Here is a 24,721-nt window from a genome sequence, read left to right on the forward strand (position 1 = left end):
CTTTATTGGTTATGAATATATGCTGTTGTTGTTTTGGATTCTGGACAACATGATGATGGCATGTCAGTGTTCTCACCATGCTTGTTAACTAACTTAACTTAATCAAGCTGGAAGAAAGGAGGAAGAAGAAAAAGAAGAAAGGAAACAAAAAAATAAAGAGATTTATCATTTAATTGACCAGGTCAGACTATTTTTGAACAGAAAGCTAATGTTCCTTATAGGACTCTTAACTAGCAAACCAGCAAGGCTACCTTGTTAAATCAGTTTCACTATCAACATTTTGCTTTACTAACTGTGATGATAAAGGAAAAATAAGTGGAGGGAAAAAATAGACTGTCATGTTGAAATATCCAGAAATATCCAATAGTCCTGACTTGTATTACACTAGCCGATGGTATCTCACCAGGCTTCTTAACTGGCTTAACCACTAAGCAGGCTTAACCACTACCTTGTTGGTCATCAATATATGTTGGTTTTTGGACCATGCGATGTTGTTATGCCACTGTTTTTTTTTGGGGGGGGGGGGGGGGGGGGTTCTGGACCACACCAGGCTGGCAAACCAATTTAACCATATCTACCTTCGTCAACCTGCTTCACCAGCTGAACTTAGCTTCATTAGCTTTGAAAAGATGGGGAGAATAGAGAAAGCAAGCAATTCTTGGTGAAACAACCACCTTGGCCACCTAAACTAGTAACCTCTTTAGTCATCAGCAAGCGTTGTATTTTGGAAGCTGCTTTCCTCCACCAGAACATTTTGTCTCTAACAAGCTTTTTAAAAATTTAACTTATAAACTTAGAATAAAGCTGGACATTCACACTGCTCTAAGCTGTTATTTTCAGAAAAACTATAATACATATTTCTCCACCATCTTCTTAATCTTTCTTTCCCGTCTCCTCAAAGCTAATGAAGCGAGCAGAAGCAGGAACAGAAAGCGTCTTTAAGGTCAGCGCTCTGGAGGAGGCCTGTGAGTATCTCCCAGAGACCCTGAGACGCTCCCCTCTCAGGGCCTGCAGCTCTGGCTCTCTGATCTGCCCACGGGAAGTGTCAGAAAACTGATCCCTTTCATCTCCTCCGGGGCTCACTTCTGATCCCCGTCTCTTGTATTTATTTGATTTCCAAGATGCTGTTTGATGACATACAGTTCACTGTTTGCTGTTCATCTCGCTCTTTTCTCACCGCATCATCACTCCTTTGATTCATAGCTATGCTGTTCTGTGCGAAATGCAAGAGCTCCATGTGACTTGGAGAAAAGTGGAATAGATGATGTAATGCAGTTGAATTTATTGGTCCGTCCCTTGAAAAATGAATGGGGGAAATTGTAATGCTCAACATGGTGGCTATGGGAAACAAAGTCCTGTCTTTCAGTTAAACAAATGAAATGGTTATTCAGTTGAGTTTCTAAGAGGTCTAACCTCAACATTTCCTTCCCAGCATCAGAACCACTGCAAGTGGGGGGCCACTATGTGGGGGACCCTCATGACATTGTGAGCCTGTTTAGTGCTGTTTTACACTGCACAGAAGCCACATCTAAGCTGCAAATATACTGGCAGCATAAATATATGTACTTGGATTCACAATAATGGGAAACACATGCAAACTAAGGCTAATACTAATAGAATAGAATATTCTAATTCTATTCTTTAAAAAAAACAAAAATCTAACTACCTTTCTAATCTTTTTGTATTCTATTTTCTTTTCATTTATTATGCAATTGTGTGTGTGTGTGTGTGTGTGTGTGTGTGTGTGTGTGCGTGCGTGCGTGTGTGTGTGTAAAGACCTCTAACACTAGCTTGCTCTATTCTTTCTATTCTGTTTTCTTTTTATTTATTATATTATTTAGAAGCCCTTGCTACGTGTACTGTGTTTAAAATAACTGAGACTTGTTATAGCACTTATATATCATTGCTCTTTTTGTTGTTTTTGATTGCTTCCACTGTCCTCATTTGTAAGTTGCTCTAAAGTACTGTTTACCTGAGGCATTATTTAATGTTAACAAATTGAACTTCATTGCAAAATGATACTTAAATATTTCAGCATGGAAAAAGACACATGACGAGTAAAGTTGCCAAAATAATAATAAACCCTCAACCTTAAACAGCTAGATCAGTACCTTCATAAACCAGCCTGGAAAAGATGGGAAATCATCTTCGTCTGTTTGAACCATTCAAGCTCACTTGACAAATATATTTTGTTGAAAACAAAACATTCATTCAATAATTGTTAACAAGACAACATGTGGCCAATATCCAGCCAGGGGAAATGTTTCTGGTCTGGCCAACTGAAAATGATAAAAATGTTGGCATGTTATATTCAACAGATTTTCCTCTTGTTTTTCCTCTCTCTCTCTACGAGGTCAAAAATCCAACCAGACTGACCAACTCCCAAATGCACTCAGCGTCTGCCCTACAGTCCCAGCATTGATGAGTCTGTAATGTCTCGCCCATCTCTTGTACAACTTCTGATTTTCAACACCATTTGTCGATCGCCTCTGAAGGGCCCCGAGGTGATGTTATCAGATCTGATTCAGCCAGGCGTCTATGGAATGAAATGTGGAATAGAATTGTCTGTGTCCCTCCCCGGATTGATTCAGATAATTAAATTCAGGGTCTTATATAAGGGGAGGATTGTTTTTGTCCTTTCGCCAGAAGCACGTTCCAGAACGTGCGAGTCTCATGGGTTCTAGAGCACAGAGCTTAACAAAGACGTGAGAACAGTGTTGTTAATTAGAACAAAGCAAATATAGATGCCAGAAAAAAGCAACAAGCAGACAGGCAACCACAAAGACTCTCGTCAGGACTAATCAACCAAGAAAACAACCAATTAAAGCTAATTTTACAGCCTTCCTTCAGAAAACAATCTAAAAAGGTGATGGAAAGCAACGTTTTACTCTCTTTCTGTCTATATGTCATTATGACACTGCAGTGACCACTAAAGACAATAACCAACTCACAACTTGCTTGTGAGTGTGTGTTCTGGTCCACAGTGTATGTATGTGGGTCATGGGAATGGGTTGGGTGTCCTCTATCCCAGGGTGCACTCAGCTGTCTCGACTTACGTTATTAAATATGACCACTTATCACACACTCACACATACACATTCAATTAGTTATCCAAGTGAGGACATCCCAAAGGCTTCTACTGCTTTTAAATAAAGCTAATTATAATTACTGACCCAAACCCAAAAATGCTCTTTTCTTAAAAGTTAAATATAGATATTAATATGAACTAACTATAAACAGCATGTAGTCATTTGACAAAATAAAATAAAATAAAATAAAATAAATAAAATAAAATAAAATAAAATAAAATAAAATAAAATAAAATAAAATAAAAATTAAATTAAATTAAATTAAATTAAATTAAATTAAATTAAATTAAATTAAATTAAATTAAATTAAATTAAATTAAATTCTGCATCATATAATGCTTAATCTTGGTTTTTAGATAAAATTTTAGATAAAATTAAAATAACGATGGAAATTCAACATGTATAATTACTGATTATATGATTACTGAGATTAATTCACATTAAATAAATAAATAAAATACATAAGTGCTGTAAATAAATATCTGCTAACATCTCTAAACAAACATGTTTTAATCTAAAGGAAGGACATTTCTCACCATTTCTAGCATTTCCATCAACCCACACACAAAATCAAAATGATCAACACCACGGCGGTCCTCAGGAAAGACAACTTTAATTGTGTCTCACTGGTGTGTGTGATCTGTGGATGAAGGCCACACACAGAGGAAGAGACAGAACAAGGCACTGAGATACTGAATAAGAGGAAAGAAGGAAGCAGAGAGAGAGAGAGAGAGAGAGAGAAAGAGAGCAGATCAGGCTGACTGAATGGTTTCCAGATGTCTGAATGGTAAACAACTGGTTTATCGTGTGGGCATAAAAATCTGTGGCATTCAGAATCTCTGATCAAACATCCCAGAGTCCTCCAGAACCAGGACCAGAGAACGGACACGTATGGACAGATCCACATGCAGGCAAAAACATGCTCGCATTGTCGCCGTTTCGTGTCTGATATCTGCCTTTGAGTATTTCCAGAAGCCTAGCATGAAAGAGCTGAAAACAAATGATAATTCAAATCACCATCCCATCTGACATGCTTTGAAGTCATCTGTGCATGAACATGAACCTTCACGTACATCTGACTGATGGAGCGAATGTGACACAATTACAGAGAAAGAGACATCCATGTGTGTGTGCAATATTTATTCTCTCTGTATGGGTTTTGCTCCATGTATTTAGAGGGCACATTCCCAGGCTGGGCGTTGGGATTCTCTCCTCTACTGTTTCCCACACAGAGCTCACAGGAGGCCCTTTGTTCCGGCTCCAGGCCGTGGGGGACCCAGATTCAGCACAGTGGCCCCTGAGAGACCTCCCTGCATTCTTCTGCAGGACGACCCTCACCTTCAGAGGTGCTCACTTCATTGGATTCACTATAGTCTTTCAATCTTGTCTATTTTTTATGTCTAGCTACCTCTCTCTGGCTTCCACTTTCTGAAAAATGAATATTAGTGATTAATTTGAGCTGATTTCTTCAAGTAAATGAGCTATGACTACCAATGGGAGAGGAAACAGTGAAGTTCACTTACTTTTTAATAGAAAACAGTACAGCAATGAAATCACTGTCAGCATGAATAAAACTTACAGGGGGAGTTCACCCCAAAATTTAAATTTTGTCACAATTTACTCCTGATCCAAGTTCCAAGCCCACATCTAATAAAAATAAATAAATACCTCTTTTACTTTCACTGGAAGGACAAAAAGCGTTGAGAAATTTTCATATCTTTGTTTGTTTCTAAGTAACACAAGTTTGTAAAGACATGAGGCTAAGTAAATGAACACCTTTTTTTATTTTTGAGTGAACTATGCCACTTTTAAGCTACATAAACACACCCAAATCTAGAGTTTTTACTCTAACTGTCTATAACCAAGAAAAGCAATAAGCTAGAAACCAATGCAGTTGTAATATTGTCACCTTCTAGCAGGGGTGTATATATACATATGTATATATGTATATAAAAAATTACGATATAACATTTCTGTAATCTATATAGCCTACTAGTCAACAGTTTTTTGAGAAGTTGAAGAGTTGAAAGAAGTCTCTTCTGCTCACGAAGCCTGCCTTTATTTGATCCAAAGTACAGCAAAAGCAGTAATATTGTGAAATATTTATACTATTTAAAATAACTGTTTTCTGTTTGAATATATTTTAAATGCAATGTATCCCTGTGATCAAAGGTGAATTGTCAGTGTCACATTAATCAGAAATCATTCTAATATGCTGATTATCAATATTTAAAACAGATGAGTAAATTTTTTTCAGCATTCTTTGATGAATAGAAGGATCCACTGATCAGCATTTATGTGAAATAAAAAGCTTTTGCAACATTATACACTATATCAGTCAAAAGCTTAGTCAGTATAATTTTTTGTTTTGTTTTGTTAAATAAATGATATAAATTAATACTTGTATTTAGCAAGGATTCTTTAAATTGATCAAAAGTGATGATAAAGACATCAAGAGATTTCTATTTCAGATAATTCTATTCATATTTCAGATAAAACTTTCTATTCATCCAAGAAACCTGAAAGAATTATACTCAGCTGTTTTCAACATTATCAAAATACAAGTTTTTGTTTGTTTGTTTGTTTGTTTGTTTTTTAGCAACAAATCAGAATATCAGAATTATTTCTGAAATTTTCTCTAATTTCTAGCTTTTAGTTGGCTTAGAAATCTATAAATGCTGGACAATAACAAAGAATAATGATTTGTTTATATATTACAAACATTTTTTTTTATCACATAATAAGGCAGAATAGTTTCTATACTGTAATAAATGCTATGTCAATTAGCACTGCATTGTTCATATACTTTATTAATCACCTGCTGGAGATTTTTTTGGACTTGAAAAAAAAACAAAACAGAAAATAACTGTTTTCATACAACGATAGCTGGACGCTGTTGTTGTCCATATTAGGAGTTTCCTGATATGACTTTCTGCGCGAGAGCGACCCTCCGGTTTTGAGTATGAATGAAACACAAACACACACACACACACACACACACACTGCAGGAGAGATTAGCGCTCTGTTATGTTCATCTCGCCTTCTCGGTCCGAAAAAATATCAGGTCATGTGCAAACTATCCTGTCTCTTTGAGTTTAAATCTATATTTATTCACACCAGCTCTTGAAAACCTCTATACGAACACATTTGCCCGAAAAAGTGTGGGGGACGAATTTCCGTGATGATAATAGTGGGGGGGACACGTCCCCCGCGTAATCTACGCCCCTGCCTTCTAGCAAAATGCTCCATTGACAACATCCATTAAAAATGGCAAAACATCTTTTTTTATATGTATTTATAGTGATAGTGAAGTGACATTCAGCCAAGTATGGTGACCCATACTCAGAATTTGTGCTCTGCATTTAACCCATCCGAAATGCACACACAGAGAGCAGTGAACACACACACACACACACTGTGAGCACACACCCGGAGCAGTGGGCAGCCATTTATGCTGCGGCGCCCGGGGAGCAGTTGGGGGTTCGGTGTCTTGCTCAAGGGCACCTAAGTCGTGGTATTGAAGGTGGAGAGAGAACTGTACATGCACTCCCCCCACCCACAATTCCTGCCGGCCCGGGACTCGAACCCACAACATTTCGATTGGGAGTCCGACTCTCTAACCATTAGGCCACGACTTCCCCCTATGTATATACAGTATTATAATAGATATTATATCATGTGTGGGCATCATGTATCCAAAGTATAATATAAAAGATGAACAGAAAATATAGTATAGTATAGTATAGTATAGTATAGTATAGTAAATATTGTAAAGTAGATGTTTTACCAGTGAATGTTTACTTTGAAGGTTAAAAAAATAAATAAAAAGAATGGTCTTAAAAGCATGATAGTTGAGTCCAAAATTCAGTGCTGATATACAGAGATGGAAGACTTCAAATAATCTGGTTCATGGGAGTTACCTTATCTTCAATCTTATTCAGTTTGGACTCGAGTTCTGAGACCAGCAGGGATCACATCTCAGATAAAAGGATCAATCTACATCTAAACTCAATCTAAACTGGAATTTGAGATTATCAATCACTCTATTCGCCAGTCTAGCTTGGAGACCAGAGTGGAGAGGGAAGATCCGCTGTGTAGAAACTGTTAAGTACTGTAGCACTCTTGCAACATGTTTTAGTGTACTTTAACACACTTTACTCAAGTAAGGACTGTCCATAAGAACAGTGCGTTGATGGCTTATAGAATGTCCCTTGTGATTTGAACTTATAGCCTCAGCCACTACATTACACTACACATCTGATCAACATATGAAAGTTTAGCAAGACACAAAGTGGAGTAATGCCAACCCAAATGTGAAAGAGCATCCAAAGTGAGTCACAGAGACCCTGGGTGATTTAAGGTGAACTGCTAAAAAGCTAAAACTACTATAAAAAAAGTTTTCTACCTGGTCTAAACAAGTCTTGACATTTACATGAATTCCAAATAGGCACAAAATGCGACAAATATCTTGTATTTAATCTCTTCTGCATCTCGCTAGCAGACAGATTGTTCTGGTGGAAACACAGATTGTTAGGCCAAATTTCAAAGACTGATTAATTGTGTAATAAGAAAAAAGTCAGACAGAAAAAGGGATGAAGAAAAGACAACCCTTTTTTTTGGACTGCAGTAGAGAGTGTGTTTTTACTGTAGATCACAGTCATTACATGCTGCTCCAAGTCAACAAGAAATCTAAATCAACCCTGTTTGCTTTAATACACAAGCCTGGTGTTATGGGAATGATTCACCAGTGCATAATTTCCTCCCCACAGAAAGCAGAAAGCAAAAGCTTAAAGTTCTATAAAGCTGATACTTTTGACCAATATCACCACAATACAAATCATTCAGTACGACAGTATACCATAATATTACCATCTAACACTATGGTACCACCAGTACTTTTAATAAAGGCATTAACAAGGAGGAGAGCAAAATACAGGTTTTTCTATCAGTCTTTCTCTTTTGCGCTGGATTGTTGATAGTCTGAATTTGGTTGGTTGCTATAGAGATCGATGGAAGGTAGGGCAACCACATTTGGGTATGAGGAGACGGAAAGAGTGCGAGTGAGGGAGAGAAAGAGAGAATATTGTCATAATTGCATGTTCTCTGATGGTGCTTAAGAAGTGAAGCCAGCGGGCAAATGAAATACAGATCGTCGTTTGCCGTGTGACCTCTCTGAGAATGAGAGAGTGATGCATGTGAGAGAAAGAGACTTTCGTTGGGCCACAAACACCACAAAACAGCTTTGGCACTGTACAACTACCCCAAATCACTTGAGACCAGAAGAAAGACTTGAGAGAGAGGGAGAGAGATCACAGGGAAAAACAAAGAAATCAAAACTTGGCAACCTCAATGTCTCCTGGCTGTTAATGCAACAGCAATCCTCTGTGTTACCTTACATCGGTTAAGTCGTTTGTCATTGGTCGTTAGCGTGAGTTATCTTCTGAGGCATGAAACTGGAGCCAGACATCCATTTTCAAAGTAAACACTTCTCTCTGAGGGGCAACTGATTTGTTCGAAATCTATTAGGAGCCTGTTGGTGTGGCCCAAAGGTAATTTCTTGTTAATGGAGGAGCTCTGTGGGTGCATTTGGCTTTTCCGTCTGTACTTTCTTGAGTGATTATTTGCAATGATGTGTTTCTTTGTTCTTGAGAGCCCATATACACATACCAGACCCAAGCCAGATGGGAGCTGGCAAACCTACGACTGTATAATTCAGGTTTGCATTGCTAAAAAAAAAAAAATAAACACTTAAACTAACCTAAGCTGGTCTTCCAGCTTGGTCAAGCTGAAAAGTGCCCAAAATCCTTCTGAAGTGGCATTTAGGAGTCTTTACACAGACTGTTCAGTGTAATGCTTTTCAGGGGTGGCATAAATGCATTTACACTTAAAATATGAGTTATACTAGTGGTTGAGGTGCTCAGGGCAGACATAATTTAATATGGCTTTTATGCGGTTTGAGTCTTATGGCTTACCTTTTGACTACGTCATCTCCGCTCCAACACATGAGCTCATCAACGCCCATCTCTCCCTCGCACAGCGCCTCCGGAAGTATGGAGAAGAAAGACTTATACCGGGAGATATACCCCGTAAACTCCCTATGACACAAATCAATAAATGAACACCACATGCAGATAAGTAACATTTTGAAACATTAAGGTTTTTAAATGTTTTGAAAGATAAAACCCAAAGAACCCATTGTTTAAGGAACATATTTAAGGCTATTTTCGGTATTTCATTATATAATATCACTTTAAGTATATGAAAAATAATATTATATTTATATATATATATATATTTATATATATATATATATATATATATATATATATATAAATTAAATGAGTGTGTGCATTGTGTGCCACTGTCACATGGATCTGGTGGAGAGATGGAAATGAAAACTGTCTGTCCAAATGTGTGTGTGTGTGTGTGTGTGTGTGTGTATATATATATATATATATATAAATTGAATGAGTGTGTGCATTTTGTGCCACTGTAAGATGGATTTATTTCAAGGACAACCTCTACAAAGACAACTGGAGGTAGGCAGTTACAGGCCACATGCTTAGTAAGGAACCAATCAGGTAACCAGAATTTTTTAATTACTAAACCTGTTTTTCACACTTTGGTTTGTTTGCTTGATTTGAACCCAAGTTCGATTCAATCCCACTCACATTAGATCACATTTCTAAAAAAAAACCCATTCAGTTTTCAGTTTCTAAATAACATCCAGAGTCAATATTGAACAAATTATGTGTTAACATTAGTGGTTCACATGCAAACATTAGGCCTGACTGCATTCATACCAAATGTGAATCAGACGGGAAACCACATGAACCATAGTCAGACTTGGGAACAACTTTTCAGCTTCCACAGCAACCAAACAAACCAAATTATAATGACAAAAGGTCACGATTTTCATTAAAAATACTAGTGTGAAAACACCCTAACTGGTAAGATAACTGTAGTAAGTGGGTAAAAAGAGGTGGAGCTAACCTATACTACCCAAGGAAAGTACACACACAGATAAAAAATTTTAAGAAAGATAATCAGAAACAAATGCAACTTTTTAGTAAAATTTATTCATGCTTACCGTGCAACCTTTTTCAGAGTTCTACCTCTATCGCTCTTGGAGGTTTTCAGAGGGAGTGAACTGATAATGGTCAAACCCCCCAGTACATGACAATGGAACAGTCCAGAGGAGGATGAGACAAGCAGTTTGGAGGGGGGAACAGAGAGATGGAAGAAACCAAAGGGCAACAAAACAGGGGAGGGGTGATGGTGAGAAAGGGAGAGAAAAATCATGACCACAGAGAAATAAAAATCAATCATGCACATGCAAACCAGACCTGAAAGATGTGTTACATCACACTAGCAATGAAACTCAACCAAGTGGATTCAGGAAGTACTTTTCCCTCACTTTTCCATCAGAAATAAATGTCAAGGGTTAAAACTTAACCAGACCAGTCACTGAGATCACAACAAAAAGTATTAGAAAATTAGACAAAGAGAGATCTATTTAACATTTTTAGGGAATTAATGACATAATTGAATCATTCTGGGTTTCATGTTGCTTTAATGCTTCAAAAACATTGTCTTTTGTTAAAATTCACCCATTAAAATTAACTATTAATGATGAATTTTTACTTCCAGAACCCTGCTGTTAAGCTCCATTATTCAAGTCGATGGAGGTTCAACTTGGACGTAACAGACAACCTAGCAGTCCATTATAATTTATTCTATTTAACTAAGTATAACATTGTGTTCTGACCTCTGTTCTTAATGATGGAGCACTTTAGCTATTCTTTGAAACTGTATATTTTTAATTGATACATTTCCAGGCCTGCCAGCCAGAGTAATTCCAAGGCTCTTAGTGCATAGAGATGATGTCATCCATACAGTGATGAGTGTTTGCTGTCCTTTGCCCCACTGACTCCTGCACACCGGAAAAATAAAAAAACTAATCCATTTATCCCACTCTGTTCCTGCAGTCTCAGTGCCAGCTACAGCACCGTCCTTGCCAGCCTACCACTTAGTGAGGGCTATCTGCAGCATGTGTGAGGACCTTCAAGATACGGGTCTGAAGACACTTAGTTAAATGTCCGATAGCATATTTTTAAATCAGTGTCTTTAGAGACACTTGCCAATTGGATATGTGTCAGTTTGCTCAAAGAATGTGTACCTGCATATATATTGCATATATATTTACACACACTTCATGACGTGTTTCTTATTTCAGGCAGCAAGGAACCATTGGCCTAGCAGAGGAGTTTTTAATACAGATGCACAATATATTAGTGTTCATTGCCATATTGTTCAAAATTAGTGCTTTTATTATTGGAATAGATCTGATTAAACTTATTTAAACAGATAATAAAGGTTTATTTCAGTATACATGTCATAACGTCTTTCTATGCCAGATTGTAAAAGTGTGTTTGATAGTAGAAATGATGGACATACATTTCAATATTGGTGCATCTCTAATTTATTATTTACAGGCAGATCTTCGGGTTCCAAAAAAAAATCTATGATACTCTACTTCAAGGCTTTTAAATAGCAAAGAGCAGTAAAAACAGGGTTTTTCAATAAATGAGTCTTGGGATCCAGTCTAACCTGTGAAGGCGAGTCAACATGCCGATCTTATCGGCTCCTGGAACATCCTGTGAGCTGTTGACAGGTGGAGGGGTGACTGAAGTCGGAGGAAACGTCCTGACTGTGGTTGAAGAAGCATTTGAAGAGTGACCACATACCTTATCCACCTGAAAGACAGATGAGAGAAGGTTATGCTCTGTCCCTTCAGGAAAACAGAATGGATGACGCAAGTGTGTCGGTCTCTGTGATAAATGAAACTAATGGAAAAGCGGAGACAGTAACAGATCACATTAAAGCCATGAATGAATGAATTGATTAAGACTTCAGACTGAGACACTGTGTGTGTGTGGTGTGTGTTTGAGCATGTGTGTCTGGCTCTGGTTTTGCTTATATTTTGGGGATCAAATATCCTCAAGCACAGTAAAAACCTGAAATCAGTTACACTGTGGGAAGCAGCCAATGGTCTCCACAAGGAAAACAGCTTAATAAACAAACGGAATAACTTCTGAAAAAAAAAAATCAAAAAATGCAGAAAGGATTCTTTGAGGGTCGTGTAGGGTTAGGGGGAAAAAATATAATTAGCTCAGCCTAATAACAACAAATGTCAATGGAAAATTGATGGAAAAACAAATGTGTGTCTATAAGCCAGTTTCTCTCATTATAGACTATTGCTGTAACACAGGATCTCAATTTGCATTTGCTTTTATATCTACACCTCCTTCACCTCGGTGTCTTCCTCGTTCTCACACACACATTTAATCAATGCAGTTTCATCCCACTAAAAGCTCCGGCAGACGTCACCAGTCCATTAGTCAAAGCAACAAAGTCAACTACAGCGATCCAAATGATTACCCTCAGTTTCTGCCCTCTCCTATCAGTCACCTTTAATAATGACAATTTCATTTGGCATTAATAAATCTTTATTTCTTACATCATTTGTCATTGCTCTGGATATAGGGGGACATAGGGGACAGGAAAAAGACAGTCTTCGCTCCGTGACTCGCTTTGAAACCTGAATGAATAACAAGGTGCAACTCTACAGGATAAATACACTGAAATAAATGGTGTAAGATTAGAAAGAAAGGTACAAAACTGTCACTGGGGCAGGATTATTTTCTAAGGGTGCTAATATGTGCACTTTAGAATAGATACTAACATGGTACAAAATATGCACCATTTAGGGCCTTTTAGCTTTTGTACCCTAGTATACCGTCCCAGTGACAGCTTTGAACCTTTTTTTCTGACAGGAGAAACAATTTTCACAAAAAAATTAAAATAATAACAAAGAAATGGCAAGTAACATGACAATTTAAAGTGATCTTTTTGAAGTCAAAATACGTACATTTCATGCACCTTTTTATGACAGTTGAAATGTCCAATTTCTTAAGTCCTCAAAAACAAAACTGCTAAAATTACTTGAAAAAAAAAAACCTGGAAAACTTGGTTGAAACGGGTGGCCTTCACTAGTAGAAAAGTTAATTTATATACCCAATAACAATCTAAGTCTTGAGTAAAATCTAAAAATGTCTAAAAATATCTGAGAGTGAGATACAGGGCCTTTACCGCTGTGTGCAAAAAAAAAAAAAATGACTAGACTACCACAAAAATGGGCGCAGGGTTTGATTCAGACCCAACAATGAAACGGCATCTGCTCCAAAAACTTTACAGTTTAGCTTCATTCTCCTGAATAAAAACTAAAAATACAATTTTTAGTGTCTTTAAATCAATATGTTCACTACAAGTTAGTAAAATCATATACGTTTATTTCCAAGATCCACAAATAGCAGCTCACTCAAAACACACGCACACATGAAGTTCGTAAGAATCAGATATCTTTCTGGACACGATACCAGGCTAAAGGAAAAGAGCATTTAAGCATTTATTAAATTACAGTATATTTAAGAGGCCTGTTATAAGTACATTTAATATACTTACATTATTAAACATTATTAAACACTGACATGTGTTAAATATTAGTTTTAATGAATAATAATAAACCGATTCAGTTTCTTTCTTTTACTTTCTGAAGCCCTTGAGCCTAAAGAGAATGAGGCATCATGGATATCGGCCAAAAATGTGGGAGTGCTGGGAAAATATTTGTGTTTTGATTTTGTTGTATTCAGTGTAGTTTATTGATTTACCCTCTATTGTAAATATTTTTCATCCTTCTTTTTGACGAACAGCATGGGAACCATCGTTTCCCCACAAATAAACCCAGCGGTGGATTTTGGACAGAGTATCTCAAATACACAACGGTTATCCTTGAACCATCATGCATTTTATACTGTTCAACGGATCATTTCTTTTCTTCATCCTAGTCAGTTTTTTATAAGTGAGATTAGAAATCAACTGCAGTTCTGCATATTATAAAAAAAAAAATAATAATAATAATAATTTATACATAAGTGAAGTGAAAAGAAACTCTTCTTAATCTGAGATCCAGGCAGTTACACAAGCTTCTTTATGCATGGATGGAATTTCTCTCCGGAAGTTTCCCAGTGTCCAGTATCAAATTATTTTCCATTCAGAAAGTCAGAAATAATTTTTTTCCTATAAGACTTTGCTAATTTTAGAAGTTCTGCAAAGTCTTCGCTCTATAAAACGTGACAGATGATCTGATGGTAAAAACTAAATGTCTGCAGCCCTGAATGAACCCAATGGCCTTCTCCAGATCTCCTGTAAATGGGGCGCAGATTGTTTTGAGATTTGTTCATTTTATCAACACTCAGAGGTGGTCAAAAACACATTTGTAGTGTAAACACTTATATTTTCTGAAAACCCTTTTTTAGCACAGTTGATGGCTGACAGGTGACTTCTTCGACACTTAACTCACCTGTCAATGTCAATCATCCAATGTGTCATTTCCACTGACATTACAGAAAAATGCCATTGTCTTAACAACACAGATCATTTAAAGAATCGAAAGCATGTGAAAATAGGCATTAAACGTGTATGCAATGTTTTTCATGGCTCAAAATCAGGCGAAAGTGGTACCATCCTGATTAATATACCCACCCTTCAACTGGCTGAAACAAACATTAATGTTTTTACATGCAACATTAAATAAAATACAACATAACAGCTAAAAAGGTTTATGTTCAGTATAGGTGAACATAAACATTAGATTGTTAAACATTGTGAAACTGAATATCTTTATTCACTCCTTATGGTCTCCTGGGCCATGCACATTGCTTCGATCCAATATTCATTTATCCACTTATTATACAGTGTCTTTCTAGAAAACAAAACATTTTCATACAACTTTACGGGTTTTTTTCTGATAGAATACATAACTGCAGCAGGATTACAGGCAAATTAGAGCTAACATTAGCATCAAGCTTATATAAGACTGTAAATAAAATAAATACTACTACTCAAGTCTCACTTCAAACCACCATTAAGTGTTTGTAATGACTTCTGATTGTGATGTAATGTGGATTTTGGTCATATAATGTTGTTAAAATAAGTTATTTGTAGCCTTTTATAATATATAAGCTTAGCATTTCTCATGTAAACGTTCTTAATTATTATGAAAATACCCCAAATCTCATGAAAATCACATACAATCCATATACTATCGTAATTTGTTTGTTAATTAGCTTCATGTTTCATGTGTAGAAGAGTTTCTATGGGTTTATGTATGGAACTGAACGCAGAAGAGATATGGAAGCTCATCATCAGATATCATTAGAAAATGCAAGCGGGCAGGCAGCGCTGGAAGCAGCTAATACTCATCAGATTGCGTAAATCAGTGGAAAATTAATGGAAATGATGATTCTGTGTAAACAAATATCAAGTAAACATGTATAAAGATACCAGTATTTCTCCAAATATGTGCACTTTTGGACTAATAAGCCTAATGGATGCTGTTCGGTGACGCTTGCACATGACTGCATGTCTGAGTTTTGTCGACAACCAGAAGCGGCACAAAATTGAATAACAGTAAAAACCCTGGTATGTGAGAGAGGCAGAAGTGACCTCAGCGACACCCTGATCTGTGACGCTAAACACAATGGGTCATTCCACTGGTCAACTGTTACTCAATTACCTACTGTTGAAAGCAGAGGTTTGCTCTTGACTGGCAAGTATGCGTGCACCTGTCCGTCCTTGTAATATCTGCGAAATGCCAGTGTGTGATATATTCCGGGTGTGATTAGACGGGGTCTGAATGGTGCTTTATCCCACGTGGATGGAGTCTCAGAGGAAGACACATGCGAGAGCTGTGAGCGCCTGTCCTTGGGTAACAGACTGACTGTGTATTTGTTGTTGGTAGTGGGTGTTTGGCTGCAGTTTTACTACAGTGCGCCATGAGGAAGTCTAAGGCATGTGATCTTTATATGTGCCAACCACTCAATCTATATCTTTTTCAGAGGACTGTCTGTTTTAAAGACAGACTTTTCCTTCAATCGTCATGTTTGTGTTAGTCTCTCTCTGGGAGAGTATTGAGTTACACGGTGTGGTGATGGTGTGTGTGATGAAGTTTGTTAATGTAAGAATCTGCTCCAGAGGCAGACAGACAAATGGACAAATAGAGATCAACAGACAGACAGACAGACGGACAGATCGATAGACGGACAGACAGACGGATAGACGGACGGACAGACAGATCGATAGACGGACAGACAGACAGACAGACAAACAGACAGACAGACAGATCTATAGACGGACAGATCGATAGACAAACAGACAGACAGATAGACGGACGGACAGACAGATCGATAGACGGACAGACAGACAGACAGACAGACAGATCTATAGACGGACAGATCGATAGACAAACAGACAGACAGATAGACGGACGGACAGACAGATATACAGATTGATAGACGGACAGATCGATAGACCGACAGACAGACAGATAGACGGACGGACAGAGAGATCAATTGACAGACAGACAGATAGACGGACGGACAGAGAGATCAATTGACAGACAGACAGATAGACGGACGGACAGACAGACAGATCGATAGACAGACAGATCGATAGACGGACGGATGGACAGATAGACGGATGGACAGACAGAAAGACAGATAGACGGACAGACAGAAAGACAGACGGACGGACAGACAGACAGACAGACAGACAGACAGACAGACAGATAGACGGACGGACAGACAGACAGATAGATAGATGGACGGACGGACAGACAGACAGATAGATGGACGGACGGACAGACAGACAGATCGATAGACGGACAGACAGACAGACAGACAGATAGATGGGCAGACGGACAGACAGACAGACAGATTGATAGACGAACGGACGTATAGACAGATCAATAGAAGGGGCGGACGGACGGACAGACAGACAGATAGATCACTTCCACCAATCTAAACTCTGATCTAAATCAGGTGGTAATGTGCAGACTGTCAAACCAATGACAGAGGAGCACTGATGTTTCTACTGCAAATAAAATACATCTAACCACCGCTTCACATGTTAAAAGAGGAAATGCCAAAATTATTTTTTAAATGCCAGTGTTGTTTGAACAATTTCAGAGAGCGTCTCAGTAGTGTTGAATTAAACAGTGCTCAGAATCAGGCTGTGGCTCTGCCAGTACGGGAGGAGAAGCCAGCTTCACTGTTCAGTTAGCAGCTTGTTTTTCATGTAGGTCTGGCTTGAGTGTGTGCTTGAACTGTGATTCTCTGGCTGCTTTGTTTGGCCACGCTGATACTCACACATACACAGTCAGCTGACTAATGATCTCTGTGTGTGTGATCTATTTGTGAACTTTGCATCTCCACTCTACTCTTCTTACAGTGCAAACCGTTTCAGATCCCTGGCGCTACTAACTTGATTATGTGTGCTGTACATCAAATGGCATAATTCTGAGAATCTCTGGTGATAAAAATTGCTAAAGTACTTTCTCCATCCAAGTTAAAAGAACAAAGACAACTATAAGACAACACTGATTGATTTCTTTCCTAATTTCCAAAAAAAAAAAGTATTTCTGAGCAGTCTGATGCATTAAGTTTGTCAGTTCCTTCCTTTCTACTTAAAGGAAAGACCGAACAGTTGGCACAGCTTATGTTTCAATACCATGAGGTACATGAAATCAGCAATGAACTCTGAAAAGGGTATCATCGTTTTTGCTTATTCAGCTGTTCTACATTGTTCTACAATCTGGTGCAAATCATTTTGTTTTGTTTTGAAAACTTAAAACAAAACAAAATAATATAAAAATAAATTTAGTATTTAAAAAAAAAAAATTGATATAATTTTTTATAATATACTGTAGGTAAATCATTATATGCCTGAATGCATGTTTTGTATTCTCAAATTACCATACCATGCCATGTCACTTTCTGATATCACCTGTGCTGTTTTACTTTTCTTTTATTTTTCATTGTTTCTTCCTTGCTTTCAAATGTAAAAAAAGAAGTAACTACAATATTGTTGCATATGGTTACATCGCAATAAACGGACTGTTCAAAAACACTCATATTAATCACATTTTTAAACAATTTTAAACTGGTTTTATGCAGCCAATTATTACTTTAAAAAAAAAAAAGTTTTTAAAATTCTAAGAAAAGGACAGATTTAAATCATGTTTTTGTCATTTGTTATAAAAAAAAAATTTCAATATATTTAAAGAATTTGTATATTATTAAATGAACAAACATATTACTTAATCATAAAACACCCAAAACATTTCGGTTGCAACTAACATTTTCTTTATACGTGTAAAAAAAATTAAAAAATAAAAGATTAGAATGAATCATCTGTATTTATTTCATATTAATTTCATTTACCAGCCCAGATGATCAACTACTAACCCAGAACACCCTCAGGAAAAAGGGAGAGACAGTGAGATTTAATATGTGGCACATCTAACATCTTATGTTTTGCATTTGAAGATTTCTGGAAGTGCCAGCTGGAAGTTGTAAATAAAATTTACAACCACCAAACAAACAAACAACAAACAAACACTGCAACACAGCAATGGATATTTCTGAACTGTGCATTGCTATATACTGTATGTTTCCTAAATGCTAACGGCCTCCTCAGTCTGTCTCAGCCAAGTCTGTGGTCTGGACACACACTCCACCTCAGAAAGCTTCCCAGATATAAATCATCCTCTCTCTCATAGTTCTCTTAAAAAACATCTCTTTACAAACAGACGGGTGCTGAGGCTCTGACCCCAGACTGGCTGACTCAGCGGCTGTTACGCTCACTTTCCTCTCCTCACCTCGTCCCTCTCCTCTACTATCCCCTCAGATCCCCTTTGCTCTCCTCTATATTTCACTCTAAACTGTAAATACTCTGTTTACGAGCATATTTCCAGTTTCTCGGCAGTTTGTCATAATCATTCACATATGATTTGCAATCTGGTTTGCCAGCGAACGGATGTCGCCACAGCCTCTAATGTAACTGCCTCCCCAAAACATCGATGTAAACAACATTTTGAAAGATGATGCACTGGGAAACCAAATTAGACGTAAATCTGTTTAGGAACCAAAAATGGGTATAAGCATAACTGTGCAAGAATGAGGAAATTCTTCCAAGTCATCTAAAGGTCAAGCTTCTGTTAACCATTCTGTCTCCATTCAGTTTCTTTCGAATCTGGGTCACTATCGATGTCCCTGTGGCACGGAGTGTTATGATACAGGACTGGTTAAATTTGAATCAACCCACAATTAGTGTTGGCGGGAGTTAAGAAACGTAACTGTATTTAACCCTCTAGAGTCGATTAACGCGGATACGCGTTTTGAGTCATTTTCTCCTGATAACCCCGAAAATAACTTAAAATACACTTTCAGTTTTAATCGTACAGATAAGAGCAATACATCAATCGAATCTGTAAAGGGTCTACTTTTTTTTGGATACAGACATAATAACAACAAAAACAGCTTTTCGGGTAACAGGCTATAATTTTCTAGGGGAAATGAAATGAAAACACAAAATAAAAATATAGTACACAATAAAATAAAATACAAATAATTAAAAATAAAAACTAATAAATAAATAAAATAAAAATAAAGCAAAAATAACAATATATAAAATAAAACAAATGAAATTAAGGTATAAACAAAAATAAATCAATAATAATAAATGCATCAGTGCATACAATAATTTCCTGTTTCCAGAAATTTGTGTTCACAGGAACAATTATATAGTACCAAGAGATAAATGCGGCACACAAAGCAAGGGAATAAACCAAAAATGAACAAGAAAAGGAGAAAAAATTAAGTGGGCTGGGGGCTTTATCCTTCACTTTAGTAATTCTCTCCGTCAGATTGGAAAATAAATTGCTCCGCTGAGGGTTACAAACTTGGTGAGGTAATTGATTCCTCACTTTTTACTCACTGGAAAGATGGATTGGTGAAGGGATAGCGTGATAAGGCACTTTCCAGAAATAGGGTAAAGGGCCTGAAACACTTTTTTCTTTTCAAGTCTTATTTTCTATGGATTTATTTATTTTAAGTTTAACAATGTCGAAAACACTGCCTAAAATAAAATAAAATAAAATAAAATAAAATAAAATATCTGGTAAGAAAAGTAGCTCTTTTATGAAGTCTTATTTTCTATTGATTATATAAAGTTTGCATTTTTTAATTCAATTAATACAACTTCACTAAAGTTTGAAAATGTCTAAAACACTGCTAGCAATAAAATAAAATAAACAATAAAAAATAAGCCCAGCATGAAATGTATTTAGTTACTTTTTTTTTCTTAGATAATACTTTTTATAAAAATCTCTAATAGCATTTATAATAAATAAAAAAACAAATAATAATAAAAGATATTTGTGCCTCTAATGCAAAAGTAGGCAAAATTACACAATATTTGTGGAAAGAGTCAGATAATAAAAAAGTGAAGAGAAATGTAAAAAAAAAAAAAAAAAAAAACAGGAAAGGTAAGAGACGAGTGGCTCTTTAACAGACCCCTCTTCTCATGGCCGTCTGTGTTCTGGGCTTTGGAAACCTTTTCTAATCCCAGGGGCCTTGTTTCCATTATCTTAAAGCACAAGCTACTATTAAAATTCCTGTGTAAGACTGTAATTAGAGCCCTCAGTTAAACCCCGGAGGAAATAAGGTAGAGCAGCACATTAACTGCTTGGGACGGCGGATAATGAATTATTACATTTTTCTCGTTTTTATCTGACGTGCGCTCACAGTTGTCAGCAGCCACTTTGAGGCACAGCAATTACGGGTCACTGAAAGACTGTCTGTTTCCACGCTAGCAACATTGAGACATCACAAGACTTCAGATGAACTCTGACCTCACATCTACAGTCCTGTTCCATCTCCAGTTGGGAAATAATATTGCGGTGTAAATCCTGTCGTTAAGTCTAGCAGCAGAATTATTAATGGACCTTAAACCTGTTGAAATATAGGCAAAGAAGAAGAGTTTAAAATACAAAAACAGAGAGAGAAAGAGAGGAAGGGTGATGAATGAAGGATTCTGAGCTTTTCTTAATACCAAGGTATGTGCGTATATATATATACGCACCAGTCGTCCGTGAGGGGCTGGTGCGCTGTTTTGTGTTTATTTTAAATTATTAAAATGTTGTTTGATTGTCCGCCGGTTCCCGCCTCCTTCTTCCCGAAGATTACGAAGCTTTTATCATTACAAATAACTTTTTGTATAATTATATTTTACATTAATTCATTCTTATGATTGCAGAATTTTCTGGAGACATTACTCCAGTTATCAGTGTCATGTATTCCTTCAGAAAACATCTATTAATTATTAAAATTAAGAAGAACAATTATTATTAGCATTATTATTATTAACTTAAGAGCTGACACTTTACTATCAAAGCTTTCAAAAAAAAAAAAAGAAAAAAAATTATATATATATATATATATATATATATATATATATATATATATATATATATATATATATATATATATATATATATATATATATATATATATATATATATATATATATATATATATATATATATATATATATATATATTTATTTATTTATTTATGGGACTTCTAAAGATGGTTTGAAACTGACAACTGAATCCTACTGCAGGGTAGACACTGATTTAGTGGCAAGTGAACAAGATATCCTTGATCACACCTACTGTATACATGACGCTTTAGGTCTTAAGGTTATATCCAGTTTCAGAATTTCCCTCTTTTAAACATCACATAATAAATGCATATTGCATGTTTGGTCACTGTAGCTGTCACTCTTATGGCCCCTTGCTGTCTAAATGGGCAGATTTTGGCCAGAATAAGCACACAAGGCCCTTTATACCCAAAAAATGGAAGAAAGAAACAATGGAGGAAGTTTATGCTCTCTAATTGTATAACCAGCAGTGACAGTCCAGAATTTTAAAAGAAAATGAAAGGAATGTGCATTGCATGCAAGACACACACACACACACATTACCCGAGTTCAGCTGGTATCACAACCCAGCATCACCTAAACCCAATGGTACATGTGTATGACACCTGATCTACAGGGATTTAAAACCACACACACACATACACACTAAGACCACAGAAATGTAAAAAGATAGCCCAGTCCGCTTTTAAAAACCTCTCGATTTACTCTCTCCCCCCCCCCCCCCCATCCTAGTTGTACAGTGCTGGTCAATAGAAGTCTTTCAGACATGCATGAGGGGCAGCCAGCGCTGTCAGCACCCGCAGTGTCTCGACAGACCTCTAAAACCTGATCCCAGAAAACACACACACACACACGCGCAGCATGCCCTCTCAGGCAGCACACATGATGTGACGGTATGCCAACCGCAATCCGTTTGGGAAAGTATCCCAGTGAAAATCAAACCATTGCTAAAATTCCTCTAATAACATCCCGGCTACACACACAGACACACACACATTTGCAGAGAGTGGAGAAGACTATGGTTTAAGATCTTTGGAAGGAGAATTGAAAAATGAGAGAGGTGGAAAATTGTTGTGCGTTATTTTAACAGAACTGAATACAACTTTTTCAGGAGATAAAACAATGGGAGATAGTTCAAGCAAGGGGTTGTGGGTAATGGAGTCTGTAATCAGGATGGCAGTCCTGTGGGTTTCAGGCTCACTATTTTCTCTTATACTCTTTGCTGAGTGTAAAGAAAACAGTGGAGATTTACACACAGCAGCAGAGGAAAACAGAAATCACCTGCCAGAAACAATCTCCAAACCTTTTCCATCGTTTTATGCAGGATTCTATTCCCCCACAGAATCTGGACCCAAAAGCTGTTTTACTGGCTGAAAGAATCTATTCAGAAAGACCACAGAATTGCTTTATGTACATTACCATTTAAAGGTTTGGGGTGAGCAAGATAAAAATAAATACTTCTATTCAATTAAGGATGCATGAAATTGATCAAAAGTGACAGCAAAGACATCCAGTAAAAAAAAAGAATGATCACGGTTTGCACAAAAATATTAAACAGCATAATTGTTTTAATTATTAACAACAATAAGTGTTTCTTGTGCACCAAATTCACCATATTAGATTAATTTCTGAAGGACCATGTGATGCTAAAGACTGGAGAAACTACCTACAGTACAATCTAGCTTTGTCATTATAGGAATAAATTATACTTTAATATATACAGTACAGACCAAAAGTTTGGACACACCTTCTCATTCAAAGAGTTTTCTTTATTTTCATGACTATGAAAATTGTAGATTCACACTGAAGGCATCAAAACTATGAATTACCACATGTGGAATTGTATATGGAATTATATACATAACAAAAAAGTGTGAAACAACTGAAAATATGTCATATTCTAGGTTCTTCAAAGTAGCCACCTTTTGCTTTGATTACTGCTTTGCACACTCTTGGCATTCTCTTGATGAGCTTCAAGAGGTAGTCACCTGAAATGGTCTTCCAACAGTCTTGAAGGAGTTCCCCGAGAGGCATTTAACCCATCCAAAGTGCACACACACAGAGCAGTGAACACACAAACACACACACTGTGAACACACACCCGGAGCAGTGGGCAGCCATTTATGCTGCGGCGCCCGGGGAGCAGTTGGGGGTTCGATGCCTTGCTCAAAGTCGTGGTATTGAGGGTGGAGAGAGCACTGTACATGCACTACCCCCACCCACAATTGCTGCCGGCCCAAGACTCGAACTCACAAACCCTTCGATTGCGAGTCCAACTCTCTAACCACTAGGCCACGACTTTCCACCTTTTTTTATACGTTTCATATAGGCAGGATAGAGTGTATAAAGTAGTGCACTACTATTCCATTTCAAACAAATCCAAACACTCAAACCATTAACACGATCCCGTGAGCTGAACAGATCAGTCAAAATGTAACCAATCACATTCTGCCCTTTAAGCGAGCCACTTTTTAAAAGCTTTAAAATGATGTAAACACACTAGCAAACAGTATAATGCCAGTATTCTAATGGAGTGTCACATTTAAAAGTGTTTCAAAATAAAGTGACCTGGGTTTGTGTTGGCTGGGTCTTTCCCATCCCATGAAGTGGTGTTTGAAGTGTGAATAAAAGTGACTTTGAGTCTGTGATAAATGGGCTTACAGTTCAAAGCTAAGAACATGTGTATTATGGGTGTCAGTGATAAATGTACATACGAAATTCTGCTGTTGAGCCCTTTTCAAACACTCAATCACACACTACACTACACTACACAACAACAGATAACAGCAGCCTAAGAGACACTTTGTTTGGACACAAGGCAACAGAAAAATCTCGCAGAAGGTGAACTTGCCTGAACCCTTTCTGGATTTTCATACTTTCAGATATTCTGCAGAGCTGCTTGCTTTAACAACATTAAAGCTAGAAAACAGTCAGTATAACATCAAGACTGATATTATTGACCAATATTTGTGATTTTTTTAAAATCACTTGGCTGAAAAGTGTTGGAAGTGGGACTTTTATATTGACAGCACATGAGCGCAGACACACATGAGCAGACTTCTGTAATTTACTGTCTTTAGTTAACAAATAGCTAGTTCAAAGGCAAGCTAGTTCATATGGTCAGCATTCAGCAAAAACGCATTTTAAACAAGACATACACATTTTAAATAAGTCTATGAATATCTAATAAACATTTAATGCTATGAACCCAGCAAACTTCTTTTTTTTTT

The 24,721-nt window shown here is 36.9% G+C and overlaps 1 protein-coding gene across 2 annotated transcripts in view; it reads right to left on the minus strand.

Moving 5' to 3' along the window:
• Nucleotides 1-24,721, minus strand: part of gpc5c (glypican 5c) — a 114,742-nt gene that overhangs the window by 54,140 nt on the left and 35,881 nt on the right. Inside the window, exons 4-6 of one of the 2 annotated variants that reach the window (XM_059501304.1) lie at nt 11,700-11,845; nt 10,180-10,239; nt 9,062-9,184 (exon numbers count right to left, since the gene is read on the minus strand). In XM_059501304.1, coding sequence (XP_059357287.1) covers nt 9,062-9,184; nt 10,180-10,239; nt 11,700-11,845 — 329 coding nt within the window. The remainder of the gene's footprint in view (nt 1-9,061; nt 9,185-10,179; nt 10,240-11,699; nt 11,846-24,721) is intronic. The other variant, XM_059501305.1, reaches the window with a different exon arrangement.

The sequence above is a fragment of the Carassius carassius genome, chromosome 20 (assembly GCF_963082965.1).
Source record: "Carassius carassius chromosome 20, fCarCar2.1, whole genome shotgun sequence".
NCBI classification, from domain to species: Eukaryota; Metazoa; Chordata; class Actinopteri; order Cypriniformes; family Cyprinidae; genus Carassius; species Carassius carassius.